This window comes from Furipterus horrens, unplaced genomic scaffold (assembly GCF_987537825.1).
Source record: "Furipterus horrens unplaced genomic scaffold, mFurHor1.1.pri manual_scaffold_6, whole genome shotgun sequence".
NCBI lineage: Eukaryota > Metazoa > Chordata > Mammalia > Chiroptera > Furipteridae > Furipterus > Furipterus horrens.
The window spans coordinates 117,508,367-117,528,964 of record NW_028327176.1 but is presented as its reverse complement, the minus strand read 5'-3'; the positions used below and the strand labels follow the sequence as shown (position 1 = coordinate 117,528,964).

General features: G+C 39.1%; 1 protein-coding gene across 1 annotated transcript in view; it reads left to right on the top strand.

Moving 5' to 3' along the window:
- Positions 1-20,279, top strand: part of COL9A1 (collagen type IX alpha 1 chain) — an 84,623-nt gene extending 64,344 nt beyond the window's left edge. Inside the window, exons 34-38 of the mRNA XM_090282642.1 lie at positions 2,820-2,966; positions 3,196-3,250; positions 4,948-5,136; positions 12,576-12,653; positions 19,751-20,279. Coding sequence (XP_090138768.1) covers positions 2,820-2,966; positions 3,196-3,250; positions 4,948-5,136; positions 12,576-12,653; positions 19,751-19,935 — 654 coding nt within the window. The 3' untranslated portion in view covers positions 19,936-20,279. The remainder of the gene's footprint in view (positions 1-2,819; positions 2,967-3,195; positions 3,251-4,947; positions 5,137-12,575; positions 12,654-19,750) is intronic.
- Positions 20,280-20,598: the final 319 nt, after the last annotated feature.

Here is a 20,598-nt window from a genome sequence, read left to right as displayed (position 1 = left end):
ATGAGTATTATTTTTATTTTGCATAGATTAGATAAAGCACACTTTCTTTAGATATGTCTAGTAAAAGCATTACTTCATCGCCTTCTTCCCTTGAGTTTAAAACATTTGAATGTTTGACGTGAGTTAGCTCTTTCTAGATAAATGGTTGCATATGAAAAGGAAGTAGGATTAAATTGCTTTGTGAACACTCATAACTTGAACACTAGCATCCCCTTGATGCCTCCTGTTCTTTTAGCTTCTCATTCTTATTCTACAAACAACAGTACATTGTAACTACTATGCCCCAAATTCCACTAGAGGTAGCTTAATAAAAAATGAATTAATTTAGTCTCTCTCTTTTTTTTTTTTTTTTTTATGGTAAATCCTCTCTTTTCTTTTTTTTTTTTTTTTCAGATTTAGTGTGTTTTATTGATTAAAATATTACATTTGTGCCAATTTCCCTTCCCTCTGCTCCCCTCCACCCGGTGGCCCCCCCTCCCTCCAGTTGTCCCCCCTTTTAGATTATGTCCATTAGTTGTGCATACAGTTCCTCCCAACCTCTCTCTGTCTATTCCATTCCCTCCTACCATGATCCCCAATTCCTATATCATCTCCCTCCCTCTCCCCACTCCCCCTCCCTGTTGACCTCCCCCCAATATGCTTCCCGTACCCACAGTTCCTTTTCCACTCTCGTTGCCTGTTTAGTTTGCCTTTGTTTCATCTCCCTAGCTTCTGTTTTTTAAACCAGTCCCTTTAACTTCTCATATAACAGTGGTTTGGATCTAATGAACTCTTTCAGTTTTATTTTGTCCTGGAAACACTTTCTCTGTCCTTCTATTCTGAATGACAATTTCGCTGGATAGAGTATTCGTGGTTGTAGGTTTTGGATTTTCATTACTTTGAATATTTCTTGCCTGTAGGGTCTCCCTTGAGAAGTCAGCTGATAGTCTAATTGGGACCCCTTTGTAGATAATTCTTTTCTTCTCTCTTGCTGCTTTTAAGATTCTCTCTTTATCTTTAATTTTTGACATTTTGATTATAATGTGTCTTGGAGTGGTTCTCCCTGGGTCCAGTCTCTTGGGAACTCTCCTTGCTTCTTGGACCTGCAAGTCTATTCCCTTCCCCAAGTCTGGGAAGTTCTCCTTTATTATATTTTCACTCAATTTTTCAAGTTCTAGTTCATCTTCCTCACTCTCTGGCAAACCAATGATTCTTATGTTGGGCCTTTTATAGCTGTCCCAGAGGTTTCTGATCCTCTCATTGTTGCTTCCCATTTCCTCTCTCTGCATTGGTTGACTGCTTGTTCCTTCTCCATATTCCAGTTTGTTGAAATGAACTCTGGATTTTTTTTCCTCACCATCTGTCTCGTATGTGGTTTTGTTCCTTTCGTTATGAATGTTTTTCGCTTCTTTCTTATCTTTTTCCTGCTCTTTTGTGAATTCTGTAAGCCACCTGATAACAATGGCCCAGAACTGAGCCTCTGACAGGTTTCTTATCTGTTCATCTGTCAGGTTCTCTATCTGTTGCCTGGTGAGCTGTGCTACCGGGATTTCTATAGTTGTCTGCCTCATTTTGACAGATGCGTTTTGTTTTCTTGGGCCGGCTATAGGGGGCAGTGCCTGTGTACGCGTCACAATTCAGCGACCGGCGCCTGTCTGCGACCTATTTCGCAGCCCTGTGGCGCTTTCTTTGGGGGCGGGGGTCCAAGATGGATTCACACAGTTATTCAGCTAGGAGACCGGGATCCGTCCTCCCGCCCCCCTGGGCCTCACTGTTCAAGGGGATGCGGTGGCTGCTTTCCCCAGCGCTGGGGTCACGCACGCCAGGGGCTTGACTGCCGCCGGGATTTTTCGCCACCCCACCGCTGTCTCAGGTGCAACCGCAAACAGCTTTGCCTTCTTTAACTCTTACCTGCCCAAATGGCACCGCTGGTTTATAACTTCATATGTTGGGCTTCCGTGTAGTTTTATTTTCTGGAATTTCTAGTTATCCTTTGTTTTGAAGTAGTTGTATTCCTCTCTAGTTGTAGAGGGAGACCTAGCGTGTCTGTCTAAGCCTCCATCTTGGCCGGAAGTCTAATTTAGTCTCTTTTGAAAAGCAGTTATTGTACGCAAGTCCTCTTTCAAATGCTTTTAGTGGTCTGCTTTCAGGAAAACAAAGACTAATATGTATATGCTTTTGTGCTAAGGAAACAGTTGGTTTATTCCTAACTCATTTAATATTTGGATTTTTAACTTTTTCAATTCTTAGATAACTTATGGACTTACTCTTTTTGTTTTCTATTTCAAATGCATTGATTTTAAGTGCAGCACTTTAAATGTGGTGTTTTAAATGTACTGATTTAGTTCATGGTAGTGTTTTATGATTCCAGGATACATTTGGCATCTTCAAATTCTCCAAAGAATGCTATAAAAGCTGAATACCTTATGTTCTTGGAAACATCTTTATTTTATGCTTTTTGTATTGGTGATGTACAAAGTAACAGTCTTGTAAGAACTTTGTGGCCATAAAAAGTTGACAAGCCTTATTAAAAACTAACTTGCTCTTAGCAAGTAGCTTAAGGTATAAAGAATGTGGTTTTAAAAATGTATTATTTCAATTACCATTTTGAAATAATAACTATACAAAAAAGAAAGATTCTTTAAAAGTTTATTTGAACTGGAATTCTAAGAGACTGGTGAGTGATTGCAGCATTTTGTGTCCTTTCGTGGAGGATTTATAATCTCTGAGCAAATAGAATGTAGTAAACCTCCCAGTTTGTGTCTTCATATTTTACCAGTATGAAGCAGACACATTACTTGGGTTTAGTCCTGATTTCATAGTGTGCCATTTTGTTACAGGCGGGTAACCCCGGGGAGCCTGGCTTGAGAGGGCCTGAAGGAGGTCGGGGGCTCCCTGGAGTGGAAGGACCAAAAGGACCACCTGGACCCCGAGGCGTGCAGGGAGAACAGGGTGCCACTGGCCTGCCTGGTATCCAGGGCCCTCCAGTGAGTGGTGGGGAGTCCCTGTGGTTTCTCTGTGGAGACTCTATCCCACAGCACAAGGGGTTGGGGCAGTCGCGCTAGACCAGGCGTCAGCTCCTGAGCACTGTGGGCAATTGTCCTGCTGTCAACCCAGCCAGCCAACCGACTCCCTGCCAAGCCTGTCAGTTTACCATTTAACAATGTGCTGCTTATAGTTCCGTGCATAAACTGCCTTTTTTCTCTTCTGCCCCAGGGTAGAGCACCAACAGATCAGCACATTAAGCAGGTTTGCATGAGAGTCATGCAAGGTAAATAAATCCTAGTGGCTTGACTTTTTTGTATGCTTTAAAGGAGGGAGATTTTGAATAATACTTATGTCAATTCTGTTTCATTCAGTTTGTTGTCATCACAATAGTTTATAGTCTCAAAGGAGAAGAAAAATATTATCTTTCTGAATTAGCCTGTTTTTTTTTTTTTTTTTTGCCAAGGGTGTTAACTTAAAAGAAAGCACACACACACACACACACACACACACACACACACAAGACACACACTTTTTTCCTTTGAAACAATTCTCAAGTGTCTTTCCCTTCTTCAACATCCTACCACTCAGTGAGTACCCAGCCCTGACCGAGCCTCTCTCCGTAGATTATATGAGCAGTAATTGACAGGCTCCATGCCTGTAAGAAGCATAAGGACATTATGGCTTCTCATGTACCACCTTCATTGAAGATCAATAACTAGTCTTTTACCAAAATGGTGATACATGTTCACATTTGTTAACCATTATCTAAATTTATCTAACTATGGTGATTGCTGTTTGTCATAGTTGTTTCAAAATCAGTCTAGTTCTGAAACCACACTGAAAATGGAGATGTGCAAATCCTCCTATAACTGAGGAACTCCTGGAAGCCCTGGACTTTCTAACAAATAATTATTTTATTCTGTTTGAAACTACTTCTGGCAGAAATAAATACTCTTCTTTGTATGCTCATGAGATAGACCATTTTGTCTTGTAGACTTCTAGAGTTTTTTAGAATGAAACTGTCACCTCTGTTTTTGAAAACCAAGTGTCATCATTGCAGATATTTTATCTTGAAAAGATATTTCAATTTTAAGCATCACATATCTAGAAAATTGTGATTTTATGCTAATTCTTACTTATGTAAGGCAAACTTAGAATACATGTATTTGGACAATTTAAAAATGTTGTTTAGAAAAGTATTTTTGATTCAAATTATGCTTCACACCCTAAAGTTTTAAAATATATTACATCAGAATATTTTCCTCAGAGTATTTTAATGGGAAAGTTGTTCTGTTCTCCGTGTTCTTAGCAGATGATTGTTAATCTATTTAATGATTCCTGAAAAAGCCCACACAGTTATTAATTTTTAAGACAGACTGTGACCATTCCCAAGAAGCAGGCTATTTTTAATGTTTATTGTCTATTCTAAGCAAAAAAAAAATTTCTGGAAAGGAGAATTCACAAGAAGTCATGAATTTTTGGAATATGTCAAGTGACTTAGTGTCCTCAAACTAAAAATGCAAGGCATGGTCACAAGTTGTGCCTCAATGCTAATTCTGCACAATGTCCTTGGTTTTAAAATGCCTCTGGACCTCTACTTCTGCCTTCATTAAGAAACCCATTTTCTTCCCATCCTGGGTTCTCAGATAACAAGTTAGGATTCAGGCAACACACTCATTCTTTTAGAACACCACTCACCCCACAGCCCTGCAGTTTCGGGTTTTTATCCCTATCCCTTTGTCCCTGGTCTCAGAACAGCAGGACCCCAGATATTTCTGGGGAGACCTGAATAAAACAGCCCCAGTGAGGCTCTCTGGCTGAGAGTCCATGGAAAAACTGTCCAAGTTGACTGATGCCTCACCACCAAGTTTGAAATTCTGGTGACACGTTTTTAAAAAGGCACTTGTAATATCTCTCTTTTCATTGGTATCACTTCCCTGTTTCTGACTTCTATGGGCTGTTTTGTTTATTATCTTTTAGAGCATCTTGCTGAGATGGCTGCTAGCCTCAGACGTCCAGACTCAGGAGCTTCCGGCCTCCCTGGGAGGCCTGGACCTCCCGGTCCCCCAGGGGCCCCTGGAGAGAATGGCTTCCCAGGCCAGATGGGGCTTCGTGGCCTCCCAGGCATTAAAGGCCCCCCTGGTACTCTTGGTTTGAGGGGACCTAAAGGTAAGCCTTTTTGACCAGGTGGAACCAAGGGGCACACACAGTCCTTTTTCAGATGTATTCATTTGTCCTACCAACCTTCAGATACTCCGCAAGATAAGATGTATTACTCTCTTTTGCAATGGAGATGGTAAAGCTTAGAGAGGTCTTATATGGTATTTGAGCCCTGGCTGGTTTGGCTCAGTGGATTGAGCGTCGGCCTGCGAGCTAAGTGTCGCTGGTTCGATCTTCCAGTCAGGGCACATCAGAGAAGGAAAACTCTGACTCCAAAAAACCTCCGCTGCCTTGCGGCATACCTCTTCAGGGGAAAGGCTAAGGGAGTAAACCCCAACAGAAAATCCGGAGCCGGAGTCCCTAAGGCGGTTTGACGTTGTAGTCAACACCGGCAACTCCTGCGGCGCACCTGAAGCCAAGCTGTATTGACTCCGTCTTTCCCTTGGACCCTTCAGCTGCGAAGAGAGGGGGGGTCTGCTGCATGGGCAACAGCGGACCCTCCATATCACCCTGCCCAGGCTCTGTAGCTTCAGCTTCACTGGAGAGGACACTCCAGCGTCATCGCAAGATGTCGATTCAACACGGGAGGAGACAGATACCGTGTCACTCCCGAGTCGGACTGCACAGCCATTCTCGGCGCTGCAGATAGACTCTTAAGAAGCTACACCATCGTCTCTCGAGACGGACGGCTGCCAACGACAACGATATGGTATTTATTCTCTTGCCCTCGCTATTTGACAACCGTAGACTAAATACTGGCATTATGGGCCTTTGACATTTAGCACTGATCTTTTTCAGTTATACTGTGCCTCAAGCAGACCTAGTAAAGGTTTATTCAGCAGTTTATTTTTTTCATAACCTAAAATTATCGTAGAGGTCTTCTAAGGTGACAACCGGCCTTAGAATGTTTGCATCTATTCCTTAAACTAACACAATTTGTTAGCAAGATGTAAGAAAAATTAGATCTTGAGTTGAAGCTGCCTTTCCTTCCTTCTGAAAAGTGACATTGAATATTTGGTTTTGATGGATTTTCTTTCAGCTCTGAAGTACAACCTAACTTTATTTCTTCTTTAACATGTGATGGAGTATGAGAAAGTGTGTTTCTTCCCCTTTGACTTAAAGCATGTTAAGCCCTTGAGTCCAGTATTTTTCAGAAAAATAAGGCTGTGCGTTAGGTATGAAACAGGAGTTGCAGAAGAACTGGTTGCCTCAGATGGCATTTGCTAATTGAGTGAGATAAGTATGTCAGCTCAGGGTGTGTGTGCCCTGGATAATTTACAGAAAGGACTAAATAAAGTGAGGATTTTCTGTATCATGATGAGTGATTGACAGCTCTCTGGGGAACCTCAGAAAGGCATGGAATCAAAAACAAGAGAAGGACTTTCATTTTAAAATGGTGCTGCTCCAATTAGGATTAAATATTATGGTGTGAATGGTCAGAGGGCGAGTGAGCTGCCTTTCCGGATGTATGAATGAATTGCTGATGCATTTGGTTAACTATACCCTCAGCAGGAATAGTTTCATTAATTATACTTTTTGGCATGTGCATGTTAATAAATGAACCCTAATTGGGGCCTTCTGTAAACCTGGCACAATTTCAAAGCTTTCGGAGGCTGGACAAAATCAAATATGGAGAGAGCTCAGAGTTCATCATAAAGAAAACTGGAGAAAAAATTTCTCTGAGGAAATCACAGACATTCACCTTTCTTCTGCTTTCAGCTATTAGTTTAGGTACTCACAACATAGGTGCTTTCTTGATGGTTAGTTCCCATTCACTCTGTAAATCATTTCTAAGAAACTCTGTTGCCTTGGGCAATTGTTGACTTAGTTGGCCCTGTTGTATCAGAGCCTAGGATGTCTCCTTAGCTATCGGGAGTTCCTTTAGAGTGGTGGGTCTGAACGAGTGGCCGCTGAAGCATCAGCACCATCAGGGACCATGTTAGGAATTTGGACTCTCCAGCTCTTCCCAGACCCACTGATCAGATTCTCCCCAGGTGGGGGCCCAGCAGTCTGTGTTCTAACACTCGGCCACAGGATTCCATGCAGCTAAATGCACTGGTTCCATTTTCTTACTGACATGAGACACCCTGTAGGGACTACAGAAATCACAACCTTATTGTCTTGGCTAAAAGGAAATTTCCATATTTGGATAAAGCTTAATTTTGTTCATTAGTAACAGAACTCTCCTGAAGTCCCATCTTATTTCTTTAGAAAGTGAAAATGTCTGTTGACATGGTACGTTAGGAGAGTCTGCCTAAAGTTGCATTTCTCAGTCTGGCTGCACACTGGAAACACCTGAGGGGCTTGCAGAATGACTCATGTCTGGGTCCACTTCCCAGATATTCTGACTTAATTGGTCTGGGCATCAGGATTTAAGCATTTACCCCAGGTAATTTTAATGTGCAGGCAGGGCTGAGAACCACTGGAAACAAAGATGAAATGGTAGGAAAACTTTTTTGGGGAAGCTCAGAATTGTGGTTGCGTTGGGCTGGCTTGTCCCTAGCAGATAAACCTAATTTTGAAAGAAAGAAATGTATGTTTCTATATTTGAAACCTGAAACATGTCTCTACTACTAAGTCCATTATCAGGCATAGCTTGATTATAAAAGGGATTTCCTTCTAATTTTCTTTCAGTATTTTATGGCGTAGTCTATAATCCAGAAGTGATATAGTCCTTTCCTTTCCTCTAAAGGACTTTCTCTCCCTAGCTTCCTTTACCCCTTTCTTGTCACTGGCTTCCTTTAAAGCAGCATCTTTACTCATTTTATTTCTTAAAATTTGGGGTGTGTGCAGAAAAAAAAGCAATCAGATTTTTTTTATCAATCAGTGCTGACACACATTTGGAAATGTATGATTCAAGGTAACTGAATTTGACCTTTCTTGTCCCACTATATACATTAACAATAGCATTTAACAGAAAATATAAAGTCTTTTACTATCCAAAGGTTATAGATCAAATTTTCCCTAAGCATAGCCACTTCACCATTTGAGACATAAATGTTTAGCCCATTAGAGAAGAGCTTTATTTCTTTGACACCTGTTGCTTTTTTCACATGGCTACTGAAGAAGGGATGGTATGAGTCACTTAGAGATTCTTTTTCAGAAGAAATTGTCACATAAATAGCAAAGAAATGTTTTACTAAAGCTTTTAACAATTTAAGCTGCATTTTAATGAAATCAATTTCCCTCCTTAAAAATTACGTTGAAAAACACAGTGGGACATTTCAATAGTAGCCAGTAGAAATAGGCCTCAAATCATACTCAGAGCTTGAGTCATTTATATATACATATATGTTTTTGTTTTTCATCAATATGTTGCATACAATATTACACAAACATGTTAGAGCCATGCCTCATGCACTTTGCACATTTTATGGGTCTATTCAAGCAGAAATGAGAGAGATGTCTATCTGGCCTATGTTCACTTTCTTAGTATTAAGTCAGTCTTCTGTGTCATAAATAGCATTTTTAATTGTTTACAGTGTGGATTAATTTTAGGTCCTTATGAGTAAAGCCATATATTTTTTCATATATTTCAGTGTAAGTCAGCCAGACATGCCAATATGTAAGGGAAGGCTTGAGAAAACTGTGACTAACACTTTTTAAAATATTAAGCTGCTCATCTGAAGATGGACCATCAATTACAGCTCTCAAATAAATGAAATGAATAGCAACCATGGAGTGATAGGAACTTACTTAGTTTTAGCCATTCTGTTCATCACGAGAAAACACCTATGGCATGAGTTCATAAACTAATAGCTGAAAGCAGGACAAAGGTGACTGTCAGTGTGATTTTTTTAGAGAAAAACTTTCTCCAGTTCCCTTTAAGATGAATTCCGGGCTCTCTCCATATTTGATTTTGTCCACCTCTGAAAGCTTTGAAATTGTGCCAGTCTTCCAAGAGGCCCCAGTGAGGGCTCATTTATTAAAAACTGTGTATTTTCCTTCATATCTTATCTAAGCTGACTTTATAAGCTCTTTATGTGTATTTTTTGACACAGTAGGCTGATAAAGATGGCCCTTTAGTTCCTTGATCCACTTTTCGGACACCTTTTGAGAAGGCATGGCCAGGGTTTGAAGGAGCAGGAGAACCTGGTGACAAATAGAACCAGGCTGTGCAGCAGCAGTCCACAGTGTGGCTGCCTTGGATCCACCTAAGCTTTGGGTTTTTTTTTTGTGACCTATAACCAAAATATAGCATCACAACTAAGACAGCAGTCTTCTTACTAGCAAGCAACATTTTAAAGTTGCCATGGTTTCACACTGGAATGTGTTTAACTTCCACTATCTCTGTGAAAGTTGTATTTTAATTTATAATCTTCATCTCATATGTATAAAAAAGATGGCACATTTAAATATTCTCTTCTCATTGCCAGTCTCCACAATTACAGTGATGTGACATTTAAATTGCTAAGTTTACAAGAGTGCTTCAGTTGTTTGCTTTAAAAAAGCCAATTGTCATATCTTCCTAATACAGTAAGGCTATATTGATGATGGGTGTGAAAAAAGCCGGCTTATGTGAACATGAATTCATCCTGAGCTCTATCTCCTTTAAACGGGATTATATAAATTTGAATTGTTTTTAAGTGTAATTGATTCACCATAAAAATATGCACACAAGGACATTCACAGTTAAAATCAAAGTGTGGCAATTATTTGACTACTGTATCGATGGTTGTACAGATATCCTTTTTAGATTTGCTGTGTACATGGTTTTGCTTTTTAAATTATAACAAAGACTCAGTATTGAATGAGATTGGGCTGATACAGATGTTTGGGAAAGATGTGTATGTATGGAATTTCATTACAAAATACCATTGCATTTTCTAAAAGTGTAGAAAATAATATAATACTATATATTAATGAGATAGTAGAATAATGCCTGGTAACTGGGAGCAGTAGGGCCAGTTAACTAAGGTATTAGAGTGCTTTGTTAATGAGGCCAAGTTTCTGGGTTTGGTCTCTGCAGGGGCCAGGGTAATTAATGCAGCTCTGTTCTGTGACTGCTGATGCCCTAAATGGAATCAGCTGTCCTGCAAATACACATGATTCGTTGCAACCCAAAGCCTGTGAATAATAAGTCCATAGTAAAATGCAGATACTTTTGATAGCACACTTTAAATTTTGGAAATTCATTAATTTATTTTTTGTAACACTAAATTTACATTATTCATGAATTTAAAAATGCATAAAAAGATATTCAGTGAAGAATATCTGTGCCAATTGTGTCTTTCCATTTGCTGAGTTTCCTTTATTCTTTCCATTAGGACATCATTGTTGCTAATTTCTTACACATCCTTACTAATGATATACAAGGTTAAATGAATATAGCATATTTTTCCTGGATTCTTTGAAAAACCAATCATATTGCCCTGTATTAAGTCGTATGGACCTTGTGTTTTTCATTTAACAATGTCTTGGAGAGTATTTCAAAGAGCTTCCTGATTCTTCTTCACAGCTGCATAGCATTCCATTCTGTGGAAGTACCACAATGTATTTAACCCTTTAGTGGACCTTTAGATTGTTTTCAATCTTCTGCTATCTCAGTAAGGCTGCAGTGAACACCACTTCATGTGCTTCATTTTTGTGCAGATATCAACATGAGCTCTATATCTCTAGTATAAATTCCTAGAAGTGGGATTGCTGGGTAAAATGGTACTTCCATTTGTAATTTTGATAAATATTGCCAGATTACCCTACAAGAGACTATACCAAATTATACTCTCATCAGAAATGTGTAATAGTGTGTTTTTCCACAGATTTGATAGCACATGCTTAATTAAACTTTGGAATTTTTGCTGATCATATAGGTTAAAATATCATCTTTGTTATTCCAAGTTTACACTAATTCTGCTATGAGAGTGAAGTTAGGGAATTTTTAAATATATTTAAAGCCATTTTTCTTTTTCTTTCACTGACTTTCTTGCTCAAGTATTCTGCTTATTTTTTTATTGTGTTGTTGGCATTTTTGTATCGATTTCAGGAACTCTATATTACAGTTATAACTTTATATCATAATAGAAAGGACAACTTGAATCTGAGGTTTTAAAATAATTCTCCTTTGTTTTGTTCTGGTTCTTAAATTACATTAAAAATATTTGATACTTTTGCAATTTATCCTGAATTGCAGTGTGAGAAATAGATCCAACATTTTTTTTATTCAAGCAAGCTACCCATTTTTGCAACACTATTTACTGAATTATTCAACTTTTTTCCACTTTAAGATGCCACCTTTATTATAAACCAAATCCCTGTGTATTTGGGCCTGTTTTTAGACTTTCTATTCTATTTCACCGGTCTGTCTACTCATGTACCAGTTCCATAGTGTTTTAGTGTTTTAATATTTGGTCGGTTTAATTCACTTCAAGTTGCTTTTCTTTTTGGATTTCTTATGATTATTCTGGTTTATGTCTTTTTCTTTTTCTTTTTTTAAAATGTATTGATTTTAGAGAGAGAGAAAGGGAGAGAGAGTGAGAAACATTGATTTATTGTTCCACTTATTATGCATTCATTAGTTGCTTCCTGCATATTCCCTGACCAGGGGTAGAACTCACAACCTTAGTGTATCTGGACAATGCTCTAACCAGCTGAGCTACCTGGCCAGGGCTGTGTTTTTCTACACAAACTTCAGAATCACTTTTCTGGTTAAAAAACAAAATCTATATTTTTATTGGGATCATGATGAAAATTCAGTTTACGAAGAACTGACAGCTTTTTATGATAATGTCATTCCATATGAGAACATCATCCCAGTCTTTTTGTATCCTTTAGAAATGTTTAGTTTTATTCATGTTGGAGTTGCATATTTCTGATTAAACTTATTCCTAGTATTTACTATTTTAATTGTTATTATAAGTGGTATCATTTTTTACTACTCGTTACTGGTTGTTTTTTTGTATATATGAAAATTATTGATTTCCATAATAAATTTTGTATCTTGCTACTTTACTGAATTATCTATCTTATTGTTTATACTATATTTTGAGTTGATTTTTTAGGGTTTAAGATATATGCTCATATCACTTGAAAACACGTTTTTACTCCTCAAACCAAGTGATAAATAATAATGATAAAGTGGGCATCTTAATAATGACTGTAATGGAATCGCTTATTGTCTCTCTCATGAAGTATCCTGCTAGCTTTCAGGTTGAGAGAGTATGTTTTTTCATGATATGGAAGTAGCCACTGATTCGTATTTTATTGACTATTACATCTGGAATGTGTTCAGTTCTTTCAAACATCTCTTCAGCATCTATAAATATGATTATTTGATGTTCTCCCTTAGATCTATTATTATAATTAACTTGATTTTTGCCTTGCTACAATCTAGTTTGTGGCAACTTTATGAACTTTTGGTTTCAGAATTTGGGCTTTGCTTAAGGTTTAAAATTACAGAACTTAATTTTTATAGCTATATAGAAAAATAACATTTCTCTAATCAAATGCAGGTGAGCTGGGAGAAAAGGGAGAACGTGGCCCTCCAGGAAGAGGTCCCAAGGGTTTGCCTGGAGCTACAGGTCTCCCAGGTAAGTGTTGTATGGCAAGATGAGGCTGAGATACTAGCAGCAAATGGGTAGGTGGAAGTGGAAAATGTTGTAAATAATTGCCCTTTAATTACTTAAGCATATCATGTGATACTCAAGAATGGCTGGCATTCATTTTTCGAGACCAACTTTAATGAAGAGTTAAATGTTCTCTAAATTATATCTGTATTCTTTGTGAGAAAATATATGTCAGGACTTGAAATATTAATTAAATAGATGCTTTTTAAAAAACTGGTGGTCTAGCCACATGCACTTATTATGAACTTCTGAAGGAATGGGGTCCTTTCCACCTCAAGGCCAGTTTGTAGTCTCCTGTTTAAAAAAAAGAAAATTAAGAGTCAGAGCAATAGAAAAATTCATCCAAGTCTGCAAACTATTCATGCTGCATAGAGGGTAACTGAAATTTTATTTTAAAAGCTCCTGTTTCAAACATCCTGACCCTCCAAAAACCCATATCCAAACAAATAAATAAACCTGAACATTCCTACTCATTGCCACAAAGAGCCATGTAGAAGCCACATATCACTGCTGTGTCAACTGAGGCGACAAAGCAGCCTCTGTGTGAGAGCCTGGATTTTCTCCGTGGGCATCTGTTCTCTCTTCACACACTGGTTCCTCTGTTCCCTGGAGACCAGCCGGCAACACGTTCATCCACTGGGAAATGACCTACAAGCCCAACCAGAGGAATAGCATAGCAGGTTCGAAAGCCAGTTGGTTTAAGAGCATGAATGCCATGCTGCCTTACTGCAGACTTCTCTTCTCACTGCCCAGGAAGGCCCCCAAACATCTGGAGCTGAGGAGAGTCCAGGTGAAAGCAGTTGTGCAGAAAAAGGGTGGTATATGCCTTCCACAATGAATTTGAAAAACTTGTTTTAGGGAAATTTAGAAAAAGAAGTGATCATTTTTTAAATTCTGCTATAGGCTTACATATTCAATCATGGCTATAATTGCAGCCCCAAACATCATTGCTTTCTAATTATACATTTCATTGCTCCTGGGGATTGCTTTCTCATGAAAATATGTTTAAAAAATGTGAACACATTTGGAGATAGCACTAACACTGCCTTTTTAAAACTGTGGATCTGTCACGAGGTTTTCAAAAACTGATACATTTTTGTGATTGGAAAAGGAAAGAATCTGGTTGGTGCTAAATGGGACTAAGAGAAGAATATTTTAGATAAGTGTGAATTCATTGATAGATGTTTAGAGTAAAAGGAATGAAATAGGACTTACTGAGTGTTTTTTTCCCTTTATCAATGGTGACAACAGCTGATAAAATATCATCATTACAACTTAATTATCTGTATATTGTACATATAGGATAACCTTACAATTTCTCCTCCCATTTTGTTGACAAATCACTTAACAGTTCTTGGGCAAGCGACTTGCAGTATTGGCAAGATTTTCTTCTAACAAAAATATGTTATGGTTTCTGGCGACTCTTTCAAAAAGTCTGTTGATAAACAACATTTTAAAAATGGGAAGATTGAGACTAGTTCTGTTTGTGCAGTGCCTCAGGCTGCCACCAGGGGCGCATGATCCCCCACCTACTGTAACCCACTCAGAGTTCCTGAGTCTGGCTGGTAGGGGATTTACATGTATTCCTGGGCTATTACTGTGTCGAAGTAGGGCTCGGCTGATTTGCATTTTAGTACATGAAACATCCATGTATGGCCAAAATCGTAAGGTAGTAAAGCTCATCATTGGCATCGCTATCTGGTCATCTCCCTTCTGAAAAAAATTAAATTTGTTACAGCTGGTCTTGGACTTAATACTTAAATTTGATTTGTTAAAAAAAAAATATTATGGGCTTCCTTTTTCAAGACTTTTAAGACCTGCCCTTTTCCTTTCCGCCTTTGCCAGTCCTTGGCCCTCCCTCCCTGGTACCACTCTGAAATCTGGTCTTGTTTTTTTCTTTTTTTTTTTTTTTTCCCTGTGCTTCTGTTACATTTTCATTGAGAGGATATTTGACATTTAAAAAAATTAAAGCTAACTTTCTAAAGCATGAAGTTTTCTAACTTTTAAAAGCACACAAGCACAGAGGGGCCATGTTTATCACACTCTTTATGGCCCAGGCCGGGGCTTTGGGTTTTAGGTCCGCTCACATTCTCTTGTCTATGCATAAATATGCACAGCTTGTCATTGCCCAAATCCATCAAGATCCTGAACAAAGGCATTTTGTGTCATTTCTCTTCTCAAGCTAGAATGCTGAGTATGGGCGCTACATGTCAGACATCATGGATTCAAATCTTGACTCTGTCACTTACTAGCTTTACAACATTGGGCAAGTGACTTAGTTGCCCCGTGCCTCAATTTCTCCATTTATAAGAGTATTTTGTGATAGCATAATTCTGATTATGCCATCCATGTAAAGTGGTTAGGATAGCTTCTGGCCATAGTAAGTGCTCAAGAAATGTTGGTTATTATTGCTATTGTTAATATAACAAATCCACTTTTGCTTTTGGAGGTAGATGAACGAGAGCTGAGGCACAGCTGGACCTAGTTAAGCCCCTGTAGACTTTTGCTCTTGCTCTGGATCTGCAGCAATGAGCTACTCTTCTCCCAGTCAGCTCCACCCCTAACAGCTCAGACCTTCCCTCCCCCAATATCTTCTTCAACTCTGAATCACAAATGCAGAGTACTGACTGGTAGTAAATTATTTCACTGACTAATGGACCACTGAGAGGCTGGGCTATCTTAAATTTTCCTGGTGGAGCTTGGACTGGTTAGGAATGTGAATTTTGGTTTGTCATAAACATAATTGTAGTAGGACTTTAGGACCCAGGGGAACCTTCCATATTTATTCAGGAGCTCTCTGGAACCTTCTAGGTAAATACATATCTTACCTAAAAGAAAGAGGCTACAGAACAAGGTATTCTACAACCTCCTGTTTGGATTTGGGGCTGAAATCCTTCTGAATGGAATAAAGATCATTTGTACTAACATATCTGAAATATTTGAAAAAAATGTACCCAAGACCTTCATTATCTATCAGTTATCAAAATTCCTTTATTCTTTTTGGACCATTTTAGTTCTCTTCTCCCCTTCATATCTGTCACTTTGTTTAGGGTTAAGGATTCACAAGGCCCTTTGGGGTTGTAATGCTACATTGCCCAATATGAATCCTAGGCTATTATTACATTGGCTCTCATCTTGACTATAGTGCTGCTGTTTAAAGAGTACACATATACCATCTAATTTGTTTCTTCTTAATCAGGAACAGTCAGGGCAGAGATATAAGAAGTCTGGGCTCAGGAACTAGCCTGCCTGGGTATATGAATCGCTCTCTCTCATTTTCAGCTACTCTTCCACTTAGTGCTTCACTATCTCCTTTGTGTAATGGGAATAAAAACCGCAGCTACCCAAGGGAGTTATTTAGGAGGATCTATGTATATGCTAGTACATATAAAGCACTTACAATAGTGCCTGGCATATGGCAAACATTCTGCAAATTTAGCTGTTATTACTATTGTTATTCTTCTTTTTATGTTTGAGGAAATAGAGCCTTACAAAAGTCATCTGTCCTGACAAAGTTCTCTCAGATAATAAGTAATAGAGGCAAATATTTATGCTTCCTGCATCTAGGTTCACTTAGTAGACAAAATGATGACCTGGCTGTCCCCTAACCACTTAATGTCTTGATTCCCTTTCTGCTTCTTTCACTGAACAGCATGGGTCAAGTTAGAGACCCCTGGGGCTTGAGAGCCTCCTCAACCCATGGCCCCACCTTCAGTTTCTCACAGAGGCTGTTAGTGGTATTTCTTAATTGGGTCATCTCTTGAAGGGAACTGTCTATGCCTGATGCCACTGAACTTTGTAATGAGTTTCTTGGAACACTGAAGATTTCAAAGAAAAATATTGGTTTTGACTTCCTTTGGTGCATTCAAACTCATGAGGGAAAGGAACTAAATGAGGAATCGTCCAGGTCACCAGGATTATGAGTTGGCAGTTGAGACGCTTTTCCCTTCTTGGACATGGAGGGAAGAGCTAGCTGGCTTTGTGCTGGTCCAGCACAAGAGTGAGCTACTCAGGGTGCTCGTGCAAGATCTGCATATAGGAGAGCTTGATCTTGAATATTGAGTGGGAAAAATAAACCAAAACAAAGGGCACACTCTTGTCAGCAGCCATCTATCCTATTTCCATTGCTGCAGCTATTTTATTTAGTTGTGGGGACCTTACATAAACAAGCCACTTTACACAAATTTCTTAAACATATATGACTTGTCAAACACCACAAAAGTAAGTTCAGCATAAGGTGAAAAATATAAGAAAGTTCCTGGCATGCATACAAATTTTACATAACCAGTGGATTAATATAGAATACCTTACTTAATACTTAAAATTATTTTCAGTTTTCTTTTTTTCTTCTTTTCTTTTAAAGCCTTCAAACACAGTCCCTTTCATTCTGTAGCTTATATTAGATCCTTCACAATGCTCTGGCAGTTTGGCCTCCACCAATGTAACATGACTGCCCTCTAGTGTTTACAAAGATAATGACATAGACATTCAGTTCGAAAAATCATGAAATGTTTTGGCCATTTTTATAGGTCCTTGAGATTTCGGAACACCGCGTAGTCATTAGGCAGCTGGAGTAGATAACACACACATCAGGCAGGCAGAGAAGAATGAGGACACCAGGTCTGTACTTTCTCCTTAAGACTTGAAGAGTAGTTTATAGATATCTGTTAATACAGCTGCTGGAGTTCTTGAATGATTTGGACTGTGACATTGTTTTACTCCCATGTTAGGTTCTCACAAAATAATTATAGAGCACCTTTCAGAATAAATATTCAGTGTCAGGGCTCACCAGAAGCTGACAATCTGTCCTGTGAAGGCTGCCCCACCCCCCGCAACACCCCCTCCCAGCTGTCCCAACCGTTTCTATACAGTAAAATCTCAGAAAAATACTCTTAGTTTCTTATGCTAAGTAGAGGTCTAGAAGAATTAATACTAACTCTTGGCTATTGTGCCTCTTTTTACTTCCAGGGCCAACGAATTAAACAAAAAACACCACACACACACACACACACACACACACACACATAGATAGATACACACACCCCTGCAGTTAGCAAATCAAGAGGTACAAAAATACAGTTAGGTTAGGGTAGTGGCTAAGGGCCTTTGTTGCTAACTCCAGTGCTTTCTAGCTCTGTGAGCGTACAGACAATTGTTTAACCTTCTCACTCTCAGGTTGCCCACAGGGAAATGGAACAATAATGAGCACAGGGCTTGGCAAAGGGTAAAGGGAAAGTGTTGTATGTGCTGGTGGTGATGATGATGACAATGATGACTCATCACCCAAAGCTCTGAGGGGTAAATTGCTGTCTTTGCCAGAGGGAGAATTGGGCTAGATGAGCCATTTATAAGATAAATCAAGGCTAGACAGGAGGGCTTTACCATCTCCTCCCTCAAAGGGTGAGCATGACTCTGAAATGAACTCAGCACGTGAAAACAAAGCATCTCCTAGAATGCATTGAAATGGGGAGCTAAACATGAAAGCTTTCCTTCTGCTTTCTAATAGTTTGTGTATTAGAGAATTAATTTTCTTAAATTGAAGGTTTTAGGCAGGAGGCTGGCTCTGCAAATGTTAAATAAAAATTTGAATTAGTTGCTCCCACTATAAATTGAGAGATATTTCTTTAAAAACTCAGCTTCCCAGCTTGAACGTGTAGATTTGGTTTTAGCCTTTTTGGCTGAATGGCCAAATAAAAATGGCTGAGATGGAAGGAGGGTCTCTATTGAACTATATAATCATCACACATACAAGTGGTTTTACACTGGTTTCTTCATGCCACCTTTGCAATAATAGTATGAAAGCACTACTGGTGTACAATGCTCAGCAGAAATCACTCTTTGTCAGGGGTGCCTCACTGGGGGAACCAAACAACTTTGAACATGAACACAGGAAGAGGTGCCCTGGAGGAACTGAGGCTCGAGTGAAGTTTCTGTCTGCATGGGCCCCTGATAAGAATGTCATGGTACTTTGTAGGGTGTATTGCACAGTTTTCTAAAGATATCAATCAATAATATCCTAATAATTATAATAATAGTTCCCATTTATCAGATGCTTTCAGGCATAGAATTTAATTATAAGGAAGGTATTATCCCATTAGAAAGTGAGAAATGAGTGACTTGCTCATGTTACCCTATCCATAAAGGGCAAAGCTAGACTTAGAGCCCTTTGTCTGTCTCCAAATCTCTTCTACCCACTAAGTATACTTATCCCTGTCTGGATATTGATCATCTATTAGAAATAGGGGATACCGCTACTGGAGGGATGCTCAAAAGAATTGTAACAGGAGCCACAAATGCCAGTTGCATGTGTGTGTAATTTTTAATGTATCTATTAAGTCAGATGGAAAAAGTATGTGGGATATAACTAAAAGAAACAAATGAGCAAACAAGACAAACAACTAAAAATTCATAGACACAGACAAAGGTATGGTGGTTACCAGAGCAAAGAGGGATGGAGGGACTGTGAAGAGTAGAGTGGGACAAGTATATAGTTATGGAAGGAGATTTGACTTTGGGTGATAAGCACAGTGCAATATACAGATGATGTATTATAGAATTATACACTTGAAACCTATATAATTTTATTAGCCAACATCACCCCAATAAACTTAATAAAAATTTTAAAAAGTGTTGGTATTATGAAAAAAATATATCTTCAAGTAGCCACATTAAGAAAATCAAAAGAATCATGTGTAATTATTTAATCCCTGGTGTTCAAAATATCATATCATCATATAATAAATACAAAAATTATTAATGAAATATTTCACAATTTTTCATACTAAGTCTGCATAATCTAGGTGAGTTTTACTGCTATGGTTTATCTCATTTTAACTTACGCATATTTCAGTGCGCTCCGTAGACCTAAGTGCTAGAGCCTCTAGCCACTTAGATCTATTGAGTTCGATGAAAAAATTGTATTATCTTCATCATTGTCATTGTTGTCATCCATCATTTCCAGAAGTTCCTGTGTACACACTGGTGGGCTATAGGGCTGGTGCCTTCTGCCAGTCTGCAGCCTTGAGTGTTCCATTCACACCGCAATTTTGTGTGTGTTTCAGGTGATCCGGGCCTTGCCAGCTATGGGAGGAATGGCCGGGACGGCGAGCGAGGCCCTCCCGGGGTGGCAGGCATTCCCGGCGTGCCCGGCCCCCCAGGCCCTGCTGGTCCCGCGGGTTTCTGCGAGCCAGCCTCCTGCACCGTGCAGGCTGGCCAACGAGCTTTTAGCAAAGGGCCAGATCCGTGAAAGGCTTAGTGCTGCGTGGCTGTCGGCATAAGCCACCCCTGGCCAAGGAGCTGCGAGGAGACATACCGGCAAAGCTGGGGCAAGAGACGACAATGTATTACCTTCAACATTATTACAGGAGTCCTACTTGACAATCTGATTTAGAACAATGGTGCTATTCCATAAATTCGCTTCTTTTCCCTTGGAGGAGAGACAGCAGAGCCATTGGTACAAACAAACAAAACCTCCCTTTAAATAAATTTATTATCCTGTTCCCAGGATCTTGGACCTTAGTGTGCTATGCATATGTGATATATTGTGGGCCACCGTGCCAATAAACAAAAACAACTGTTTGGTTTACCTCAGTTGCAGTAGTTATTTTTATTTTTATTTACATGTTCTCAGATTATTGTTTGGCTATGCAGAGGATTACAGACTAGTTATGAAGAAACCCAACTGCAGTCAATAGAATTGGTGCTTAAAATCCCCAGCAATGTGCTCTCTCAGAGTGGCAAGAGAGCGCCGTGCCAGGAGGGATGATTTCACAGCATGTGCTGGTTTTCATGGTCAGCCTGAGTTTTTGTTGAATTGTACTGTATCCTAAAGCTATTAACAGTTTTGAGTTCTCCTATGTGAGAGTAAAGGAGGAATATTAATATCCTGCCATGCATAAGATGTATTGAT